The 11930-nt window shown below is 37.9% G+C and overlaps 1 protein-coding gene across 1 annotated transcript in view; it reads right to left on the bottom strand.

The window, feature by feature from the left end:
• The window catches only part of LOC122355859 (cadherin-10), a 48103-nt gene that overhangs the window by 8107 nt on the left and 28066 nt on the right, over positions 1 to 11930 (bottom strand). Inside the window, exons 4-11 of the mRNA XM_043254441.1 lie at positions 11554 to 11673; positions 9975 to 10142; positions 8471 to 8658; positions 7512 to 7765; positions 2239 to 2375; positions 1683 to 1801; positions 1376 to 1484; positions 408 to 659 (exon numbers count right to left, since the gene is read on the bottom strand). Coding sequence (XP_043110376.1) covers positions 408 to 659; positions 1376 to 1484; positions 1683 to 1801; positions 2239 to 2375; positions 7512 to 7765; positions 8471 to 8658; positions 9975 to 10142; positions 11554 to 11673 — 1347 coding nt within the window. The remainder of the gene's footprint in view (positions 1 to 407; positions 660 to 1375; positions 1485 to 1682; positions 1802 to 2238; positions 2376 to 7511; positions 7766 to 8470; positions 8659 to 9974; positions 10143 to 11553; positions 11674 to 11930) is intronic.

Raw genomic sequence — 11930 nt, 5'->3', positions numbered from 1 at the left:
AGCCCGCTTCTGACCCGAAGAGGTAAGACAAAACAACAGAAACAGCTAGAAACCCAACCTTTCTCCTGTCTCTGTTTGAGCCTTGTTGATTGCACTGCGAAGCCAGAGTGTTCGTTCTTTTTACTTTTTTTGTTTTTTTAGTTACATCAGTACATATAGATTAATATATGAAACGATCCTAAGAAAGAGCACTACATATGTTTAGAGGATTCATAGCATGCATTAGAGTAAACTAAAATGCTGCTATGTTCAGGGTGGCCTAAATCAGATCCGGATTAACCATATGCACAATTGGGCATCTGCCCAGGTACACCGTGTTCAGAGCGGCACCACACAGGGCCGTGTAAATGTTTTTAAACAGCTAAACATGTCCCAGCACTGTATATTTACAGGAGTTCAGCACTTACTCAGTAGTATTAAAATGCAGAGTAATATGGCCACCAGGGCTCCGGTGCTGAGTCCAGCTGAGAGCAGCAGGGCTTCTGTGCTGCAGGTCTGCACATTCCCACGGCTGTCGCAGGCGCAGACACGGACCGTCAGCGTGCTGGTGCTGCTCTGGATGGGGTAATCGTTGTCTGAGATGACGACAGGCAGCAGGTATGAGTTCATCTCTCTTCTGTTGAAGCCGCCCCGGCGGGTCAGGATCCGTGCTGTGTTGTCTACAAGACAGTGATGTCGAGATCAAAAGAGATACAGTGACTAGCGCGTGATAGACTCCGTTGTTTTCAGAGCTTAAGCATTGAGTTGCGTTTCAGCTAGCAATGTAATTGTCGCGTCTTTGGCATCGTGAAAAATATGTTTTGAATTAATTAAAACGCAGTAACCGTTTGTAGTTCGCTCGCGTGACAGATGTGCATCTGTAGTGTACTATGCCTTACACCGATACTGTCTTCAAGTACAAACATGCTAACAATGAAGAGCTGTAGCTGATTGCATGGTGAAATGCGTTATGTGTGCCTTTAGTAGCTGTTTTCAAACAGGTTCCTCAAATAATTCACCCCATTTTTTTTCACATCTTATTTTTATATCACAAATATGACTTTATTATTTCAAACTGAGGCTTTGTGGTTTGCACATGTTAAATCTAACCATTTACATAAATTTGTATATTTTGTTTGATTACATTTTTAAGATTTATTTTTGGTAGTTTTGCCTTTAATTTTAAAGGACGGTTCATAGTTGACAGGAAAGCGAAGCAGTTTTTTTTGCATCAATTACTCCAGTCTTGTTGAACAAAAGTATTAAACTCAATGGTAAATATACATATGTATACAGTAATTGTCTCAGCAATTATATTTTACATTGCATTTCTTATTTTAAACTCGTCTTGCTATTTTAAATCTGATGAATTTTCTTTTTTTTTCAATTGAATTACCTTCATTGTCGAAGATGGTGAAGTTTGGGTTGATGGTGCTTAAACTGAAAACAAACTTGTGTCCGACAAGAGGTTCATCAGTGTCCACAGCACTTATGGTCTGGATGAGCTGGAAACATAACAAGCTGAGATGATTCACTGCTTTCATTTCATTCTAATTCAACACAGAACTATGTAATACAACAAAAGCATCTTAGTCATAAATGTAGCTCTAAAGCTTTACAGAACAGCAGAAAAACAAAGCAAGCAGAAGCGTTTAGTAAAATATTTCTGCGAAACAATGAATAAACATGAAACTGCGGCATACCTGACCAGCTTTGACATTCTCACAGACAAAGGTCTCGTAGTACATGGCGAATTCAGGCGCATTGTCATTCACGTCGCGCACTTTGATAAACACCGGCACTCTGGTTTGCAGGGCAGTACCTAGATGCCAATGATGAATGCGCTTCAGCAATTGTGGAAGATATTCAGTTTGCATTCAAGAGGTCTAATTTTGTTTCTCTCTATTTGTCTTTCAGCCTTTTACCCGAGGCGTATATTCTTCTGCCGAGAAGGCAGAAAGCATGAATTAAACCACAACTCAAGGTGACAGTTTGATTTTTGTCATCAGTCATTTATTGTATTAATGTGGTTTAAGCCATTTCCAAAAATGTCTCGAGGCTCCAAAGTTTTAGTCCACCTTGTACAGCACATTATTTTTTAAAAGGTTTGAACAAACAAAAAACCCGGAAATGAATTCCCCACCACAAGTAGTTCGTGATTTAAAATTGAAATATTGAATTAAAAGGCGAGTGCGTTCTGGATTGTTATAAGTAAACCTTACGGCATTATCACATCAGCAAAGGCAAATGCAAACTTACTGAGTTCGGTTGCCAGAACAGAGATGTTGTGCCATTTAGAAGTTTCTCTGTCCAGACCCTGCAGTGTGCTGATGGTCCCATTGTTGGAATCGATGTTAAACAGTCTCTCCAGGTCTGTGTGACGATCAATGGTGTATCTGAAAACAAGAATGACGGTAATGAATGCAAGACAATGGAGCTCTGATTATGCTCAGACACAGGGACGGAACGTCCTCAGTGTTTTAAAGAGTTGTAAACACAGCCCCAGGAAGTGAAAAAGGGTACATCACAGACCCATAATCAAGAGCCCGGAACAGTGCCTGTGCCGTCCGCCAGATAAATCAGCCCAGACTGGTTTCATTTTCCTTCAAACGGTGGTATGTATTTGATTTGACATCTCTAATAGAGAACAAATTTGCCCTCGTCAAACGCATTGATGTTAGTTACACGCCGAGGACAACAAACTATACATTGTACCTCTTGTTTTTTAAGACCTTGGCTACAAACTACCCTGCTGAGAAGACCAGATATTGAATCCTTATGCCGGTTCGGACTGGTTTACAGCATCTAAAAAAAAAAAAAAAAAAATCTAAAAAAAAAATATATATATATATATATATATATATATATATATATATATATATATATATATATATATATATATATTCACCCTCTTGGAAGTTTTTATGTTGCACTGTTTTACAGCATCGAATAACAGAGGATTTCATTTGCATTTCGTCAGGATTTAACAGAAAAATCAGTTTTTGTCATTGTGCAAACATTTCTGCTAATTGGTTAAAGTTATTAAGCTTAGCTTGAGCATGAAGTTGAGCAATTCAAGTTGAACTGGAATTTGAATAGGATTAACAGAAAGTGAATTAAAACTATTTAATATCTAATTTATAAAAATCATGCAATTAAAATAGTGTTTATTAATTATACTTAAAAAAACAAACAAAACAAGTTGTAAATGCAAAACAGAAATGCCGTTTAAGGGGTTTTACTTGTTTATGTCTTGTTTAATGCATTGTCTTACTTGTGGTTTCTTAGTAAATATTTGTGAAATGAAACTTGAAAATTGTTTAAAAGTAAATCCTAAACTAACATTTATGTCTAATGCCATTTCCTTTTTACTGTTTTGATACCTGTTGAATTCAAATTCAAGAACTAAATGGGAATTTAAAATGTTTTTTCCAAGTCATCTAAATGACGCACCACCCCGTCGGTGTTCACGTTCTTCAAGTCAGTATTTCAGCAAACAACATCCATCTTTGCACGAAAACCACCTTGCATGGACATCACGAGTCCACCCATAATTGCTCAGTTTGAGATCTGAAGTTGGACCACTGCAGGACACCATTTTCTTTAGTCATTCTTATGTAGCTTTGACTTTATGCTTCCGGTCATTGTCTTGCTGGAAAACAAATCTCCTTCTGCAGGCGTCTTGCAGCCCCCATCAGGTTTTCCTCCAGGGCTTCTGTGTATTTTGCAGCATTCATTTTACCCTCACAAGCCTTCCAGTGCCTGCTACAGGGAAGCATATATGCCCCTCAGCGTGATGCTGCCACCGCCATGATTCACAGTGGGGATGATCTGTTTCTGCTGATGCTCAGTGTTTAGCTTATGCCAGACGTGGCGTTTATTTTAATGGTCAGAAAGCTCAATTCTAGTCACATCAGATCATAGAACCTTCTTCCAGCTGGCTTCAAAGTCTCCACATGCCTTCTGTAGACGAAATGTCATATGACAGTTTTTTTAGCAGTTGCTTTCTCTTTTCAGCACTGAATGGTGAAGGACACGGGTAACAGATGTCGAATGTCTTTCCAGTCTTAGGTACTGACGCTTGTAACCATTTTTTGAGTTTTCTTCTTGCACAGTGTCGCGTTAAGGACATCCTTCCCTAGGTAGATTTACAGCTATCCCAGGCTTTTTCAGTTTCTTAATTATTGATTTTTAACTGTACTCCAGGGGACACTGAATGACTTGAAAATCTTCTTGTAATCATCCCCCACCTTGTGCATTTCAATTACTTTCTGCTGGGAGTGTTTTTATGGTGTAACACTCTGCCACAACGACACACCAGAAGTTAGCCCTTTCATATGAAAGTGTATTCAAACCACAATCAATTCAAAACCCTTGGCTACACACAAATGATTTTGATTGAAGTATGTAAAAAAAAAAAAGTGGATAATACTTATGAAATTAGTAATTAGGTTGGGTTTTATATTCTAAAATATTTTGGAATAGTTTTTTTTTTTTTTTAGCTTATTTAGTTTAATTTAATTTAATGTAATTTAAAAAAAAATAAAATTTAGTTTTAATTTCTCCAAACACCAGTTAGTTATGTCTGTCATATGTCAGTGTCATTGTTATTTAAGTCAGTATCATTTTATATCACAAGTAGATTTACAATTATAATATATTATAATATGTATGCTCATTAAATATTTGTTTATGTACTGATGGTAGGTTTTGCTGGTCTCGTTGCAACTCTAGCATTGCATTTATTTTTTTTTAAATCAGAATAGTAGCACCTTATTGCCAGTAAGTGCTAATTTTTAAGTAATCAATTATGCATTATGCATCGAATAGCCAGCTGTGACGAACACCTTCCTAGCCGAAGCAACTAGCAACTATCAATTATCCTTAACCGCATATCGCGTGTTGTGAATTTTGAAGTGGCTCGTTTGAAAGAGCCTGAATGCTAATCACTCTGTTGATCCCCTGCCTTTTGTTTTCATGAAATAAGAAAAGGAAATCTTTCCTATTAAACCCATTTATCAATGTCAGCTTACATATTCTGCTGACATTTAAATATGCAACTGAGTGTGACGTGCATGAGTAAGCCAGAAGGACAAGCTTTTCAGACAATCGCTCGCAGTGTGCGCACGCGGACAGGAGATGAGACAAGACACACTCTTTCACACCAACTTTGTGACTTATAAAAGTCTGAATTCAGAAAGGAAAGGAGGGGGGAGATAAAACAGCGCCTGTATTCATCTTGCCAAACTTCCGGAGGGAAATCACCAACTGAGGCCCCATGAATAATTTGCTTTTCCCCCGTCTTCACACACATACACACGCGCACACTTGGGAACATGTTGATGGATTGGATTTAACCGAGCACAAAACATCTGATCAACAACCAAAATGTGGAAGGCGAAGACGTGTTCTGCTTGATTTTCATACACCGTAATGAACTTTATGTTCTGATGTTTTGGGAGACACTTTTGAAGGTGTCATTTTTCTGTTTTCCCCCGATGTACCTTTTATGTGTGTCTAAGGTGAAAGCAACCACTTGTTTGTTCGCTGCATATTCAAAAGCATTTAATTACTCGGTCCCTCTGTTCAAATCTCTACTGGACCATTAAATTGCCTGTTACAATGGCTAAGATTATCTGTTGACAGAAGACTCCTTATTAGCTAAATAAGCCTTTGGATGGTAATGCAGCTAATATAATGAGTGCAACAGAAAGCATTGCAAAGCTAGTATGAGCATCAAAACATTAAAGGGGTCATATCATAGCAGAATCAAGTTTCCCTTTCCTTCATTATGCTAAAAAAGCAACATTCAGACACTCAAAATGTCCTCACTAGTTGTTTATTATTGGTTATACTATTCTACAGTTTATTACTTATATTATTTTTTATACTGTATATACATAACAAATGCTGTGTTATTTTAAATGAGACAAAGTATTATAAAATAATTTTAATGTTTATATATATTTATATATGTATATTATAGAATAAATTTTTAAATTTTTCATATTTAAAATGAATTTATATATATATATATATATATATATATATATATATATATATATATATATATATATATATATATATATATATATATTATAGTCAAGTTAGATGTCAAGTCATTAGATTACATAATACTCACAACTCACATTGGCAGTTGTTCAGCTGAACAGCTGGTATATTGTTAAACAACAGTACAATACATTGAACGCACTGCACTTCTATCCTTCACAGCCTCGTTTTCATTCCTGTCAAAAATTTAATACGGTGATACTCTGACTAAGGTCTATTATATGCCTATTAGACAAAGTCCCTTTCAAGAAAAGTCTATTCACTCATTGCCCAAATGGAAGTTATTTCGGGAAAGCAAGAAAAAGTTCTGTCTACTTCAATGGGGAAATCTTGAAATGGCATAAGTGCCCCCTGTTAAGGATTTTTGAAAATGACTTTTCATGCAGTGTGTAACATGGGTTTAAGAATGAAAACAAAGTCTTAAATCTGAAAGTGCGCCATGTATAAAGGTATTGTCTCTTAAAAGAAAGAGCGGACTTAGAATCTTTGAAACGAGTTGATTTTAAAAAGACTCCCAAACCGTTTCATGGTGACGTCAAAATGAAATATTAACATATTGCCGGCCCACTTTTTTGTGCAGATCTAGGAAAACTTGATTTTTGCGCTGGTCTGAATGAAAAGGCAAATTCATTTCTCGCCACTAGATGCTGCTTTTGTAGCAATAAAAGCTCACAAACATTGCAATAAATTAAATCACCCAATCACCGATGGACCGCTGAACCGTTTGGAAGTCACTGAACAAATAAGATAAAAATAAATGCATATTATAAAAAGTGTTTTTTGACCTTGCATGTATGTCGACCTGTTGTTTGGGATTCCTAAATCAAAATATTAACCTTTACCATGATAGGCACAATTTAAATAACTTCTCATAAAGTCATAAATATTGTTTGATATGCTTAAATGATATGCTTATCGATTCAGACAGTACAAGTATTGCACATGTGCAGTCCTAAGCATGCATCCAAATTGCGTATCTGAGTACTACATTTGCATTTGAATTTTACTACATGACTTTGAAAAGAACATTCTATGTGGGTAGTAGGAATGAAATTCGAATGTACCGTGGCCTCGGGGGATAGGAAAGTGTTCACTAAAGGTGCACTTGAGAATCCAGTAGCTTTTCGTCAACTGCTTTGCAATTACTATGAAGTTGGACATACTACTCTTTTGTCATACTGTACAGTTTTTCGCATACTATATAGTAGGGAAGTAATGGTATCTTTCTATGGTATCCATTGGACAACCAATCGGACATTTGCTCTTTTATTAAGAAGGCTGGACTTATTTTGCCATATTCTGTGTTCCAATTTCTCCTATTCATAGTGATGTAAATGTCCTAGCTTGGTATTTCCATAGGCTTGCAATCGGATGGTTAGAAGATTGAAGTAATTAAGCTTAATGTTTCCTAACGGTAAAGCGGAATTCATTATTTATGCTTGCGTTTAAGAGTTACTTACTTTACCAGGTGGTTGATCGTATCAGGGTCTCGAGCGGACACCGTGCCAACCGAGCTGCCAGCGGGGGTGTCTTCATCCACCTCAAAAATATATAGAGCCCTACTGAAGACTGGAGGTTCATCCACATCCGTGACCGTGATCCGGACAATCGCCGTGTCACTGAAAGGCCCCAGTTGCTCAAAGCGTCGATCTATATGCGTGTTGGTCACCTGCACCCGTAGTGAGTACAACCTCTTACTCTCGTAATCTAGTTGCTGAACGGGAGAAAGGTTACAAAGATAAGATGGTTAGTCCGGTCTTCACGACCTCTGTGAATAAAGAAAGGCTTACTTTTTCTGATATGTTTGAGCTCAGGTCTATTCGGTCGCAGATTAACGACATGCTCTAGCAATGTCGCCCTAAACTTTTCGAAATCTGAAGCTCGTTTTTGCATACGCGTGCTTATCTCTCTCCCTTTTCTTCCGAGTTGAATGTCTTTTTCATAAAGGCAGGGCATCGTGCTTTAATGCAGCCTTTTAATTATGAAACGATTAAAGACTCAAGGTACGATCTTTTACCTTTCGCCCATTCAGGCCTTCTTCCGTAGCTATCTTTCATTCTAGTTTAAGCAATAAGATTTGCATAATTGCCTGAGCCTCGTCAAAGCCTGACCTGACAGAGAGAGGAAATAAGCTATAGGCAGATTTCAGCAGGCAAATAGATCCCTGTGCCACACAAAAGGGAAAAAGGGACTTTTTGGGCTGTGAATAGAATTAAGCACCTTTGTAAAGTTGATAGGACACGAAGGCTTCGATTTAGGGGATTACTTTCTAAGCACTTTGCTTCGTATGGGTGCGTGCGTGCGTACGAAAGAATGAGGGAATGAGAACGAGGGAAAGACCGGCGAATGTTGCGGATTTTATTTCCAACCGCCGACTTACAGTGTGATGTTTAAAACATTAGATATAGGGTCTGTTTACCTTCTTCACCGTTATCACCCCTTCCTGGCTGGTGCTGTCCGTAATGATATTGAACATGTCTTGCCCGTCGTCATCCAGGATGGAGTACCACATCTCGGCATTCTCTCCCACGTCCGCGTCGTATGCTTTGATCCGGCCCACCGATGATCCGATTCCGGCCGACTCTGGAGTGGTGAGATGGTAGGTACCTGGAGAAGGAGAGCAAAATAAATCAATTGAGTAAACAGGCAGGTGTTTGTACGAACTCTTTGTTCTCGAGCGAGGCGCTTCGGCGTGCATTTGTCTATTTGTTTATCCTTCTCTCGGGGGAAAAGCGGAGCTGCCTCTCAGTGGTTATTCTTTAATAGAATTTCAGCTCCGATGAGCCATTGGAGAAGGTTCTTTTTAAACCCAGTTTGTGGAAACTGTTTCTGATGTGGCTCTTGTATTGGATTTGAGACTGTGGCAAAGAGAGAAGGATTATCACCCCAAATGAAGTTCCCGCTGTGCTCTCTCTCTTTCCATCTCTGTCTTCTAGTTTCTATCCTTCTTTCTCTATCCACCCTTCTTTCTCACTCTGTAAAAGCCTCCTTCTGTGGAGATTTTGTTCTGGGTTCACATTGTGACTCATCTTGGTCAGTCGGAGAAACGGGCCCCGAGCATTTCCGCGATAATTCGACTGAACCGTGACGTAGCTTCTGTCGTGGTTCTTATGAAATATTGCTTGAAAAATGTGCCACCCTAACAGTCGATTTCATATGCTCATTATCTGCTTGCAAATCCAAGCACAATTGTGCTTATAATTACTCTGATAATCTAGCCGGCATCAATTTTTAATAGTTGACTGGCAGGCAAACTCTTGATATGCTCTTTCTGGCTTTTCTAGGCCTTTACTTCTATACATTTCAAATAGCATTTTTCGAACAAAGTCGTAATCTAGTTTTACTTGACCTACAATTAGCTGTTTTTGCTACTGTACCTTTAAGACCTTCATTCACAAACATCTCTTGCGGATTGAAAAAAAGCTTTGCATTTTGTGTGTTAGGTTATGGCTATTTTGTACATTATACTTGTAGCTCATATGGCAGATTGTGCTGGTAACAACTTTAAAGTCAAGGTTTTGGTTCCCTGAGAACACACTTACAGCTTAAATGCATTACTAATTGGTTTAGATAAAGGTTTCTGTTTCTGTTTTGAATTTTTTGCTGGTTCCATTCTTTTTTTAATTGAAAGTAATTGCATTTGCAATCAAGAAAACAGAATTAAAAATTCTAATTTATTTTGACAAAAAAAAAGCCTTGACTACAAAAATAAAAAAAAAAACATACTTTTAAAAAGTTATACTATGCCTTATGGTGATAAATAAAATCATTTTGTGGACCTGGGTGGAAGAACAATTTATTTCCCAGAATGCATCACCTGTGTTGCACCTGTATTCCTTTCTAATTCAAAATCCAATACCGATGTCAAGATTTCTCCTTCAGAGTAACATATGCATGTGAGAGGAGAGTATGGGCTGTCTTACTGTGGGGGAATCGAGGAGGACTGTTGTTGACATCCAGGAGAGTGATGTTGACTGTAGTGGTCCCGGAGAGACCGCCCATCTGTCCAGCCATGTCCTTAGCTTGAATCACCACCTGATAGTGCTCCCGGTTCTCTCGGATCATGTTCGGAAGCGCTGTCCTTATGATGCCTGACAGGATGGACAGACACAGGTTTTGTTAGGTGCTATCTAATGAGCTTCTCTGACTTCATTATTTATATCTTAATGTCATGCTAAAAAAATGTTGGACCAGGGAAAAAAAAAAGAAGAAAAAAAACACAACCAAGGAAATGAATTCCCTGCCTTGGGGTATTTTAAGGAGCGAGTTTTTAATTGAGTAGGACGTCAATCTTCAAATGATGTTGTGATAAGGTTATTAGTACATGAGAGCAGAATTTCTGTGCTTTTTTTTTTTTTTTTTGTAAAAGCACCACACACTTAAATCATACAAAATGCACTAAAATAGATAAAACAGGTAAAAGCATTACATCACATTAGAATAGAAATAAATGGTAGACTAGAAAACTAATATAGAGTATCTATCTATCTATCTATCTATCTATCTATCTATCTATCTATCTATCTACTATCTATCAGTTATATATATATATATATGTGTGTATATATATATATATATATATATATATATATATATATATATATATATATATATAAATTTCAGCAAAATACTGTATACAGTACTAGGATTGTTACTGATTACAGTCCCCTAAACTGCCTTGAAACATGCGTTATTATTCTATGTGGTGATGTAATTTCAAACTTAACAGGAAAACATGGTGGGACATATCGAGCAGCCCTGCCCCCTTTTTAAAATAGCTAATATCGTTTATATCTGCGCTGGCCAGAGCTCAGTAAAGCTGCATTTGATTACCCCCTAGATTCAATACGAAACTCTTACTAAAAAATAGTGTTAAATATTACGTTGAGGCTGTGTAGTTTTAAAAGTGTTTAATATATACGGACTCGCACACATAATTTACTATCGTGTCTCTGAAATGGAGACAAGGCCCGGTCAGACTTGTGAGTGCTGCCGCAATTCGCGTGACACAAAGCGAAAGCGCACCTCATTTGCCCCAATCGAAAGCATATTTACACCGTCTGAATCGGTTCCTATCGCATACATTCAGCGAGCAGAAAATACTAACACTGTGAAAAAGTGACTAATCTCAGGCTCAGCCACAGCTTCAGCATCTATTTATAGTGTAGGAGGCGGGTGCTTCAGATTCTACAGAGCATTTGATTGGTCAGAAGATTTGATGAGAAACTGAAGTACGAGGTAAAGTAAAAAACGCTTATATCTTCTAAATGCGAGTTTTGTCAATGCTGACAAAATATACATTTTGACTTCAGGGGAACTTTATGCAAAATCAAATTTCCTATCCTTTGAAATATGATCAAGACATGTTTTCTAGACGGGCTATATACGATTCGCCCACACATGTATAACAGCATGTTAGCAAATCCTGCATCACCTCACTATTGTATCCCATCTTTTAATCATTGCAAATGACGCTTGTTCTCTCATCTTTTCCCAACTTACCCGTTTCAGGTTCGACTGAGAAATATGGCTGGCCCTGCAGTATGCTGTAAACCAGCTTGGCGCTGTTTCCATATGCTTCATCATCTGCATCAGTGGCTGTAACTCTCATTACGAATGCACCTTGAGAGAGAGGAAGCAAAAGAGAATAACAGAGAGAGGTATTTCGGTCCTAACATGACTGTGAAACATGATCCCCACATCCAGTATTAAAACCTCAACCATGATCAAAGCAGCGCATCCTAAAGGTGCACCATGAACGACAAATTCCTAGTTGTAAAACTGGCTATTAGCCTATATGATGAGACCCCCCTCCCTCCCAGCAAGAGCAGTGATCAAGGCGAATGCATGATCACTCGTGCTTTCATCTTCTTTATCTC

This window comes from Puntigrus tetrazona, chromosome 12 (assembly GCF_018831695.1).
Source record: "Puntigrus tetrazona isolate hp1 chromosome 12, ASM1883169v1, whole genome shotgun sequence".
Taxonomy (NCBI): Eukaryota; Metazoa; Chordata; class Actinopteri; order Cypriniformes; family Cyprinidae; genus Puntigrus; species Puntigrus tetrazona.
Note: the sequence above shows the minus strand (reverse complement) of the source record. Positions and strands in the feature narration are given on the sequence as shown.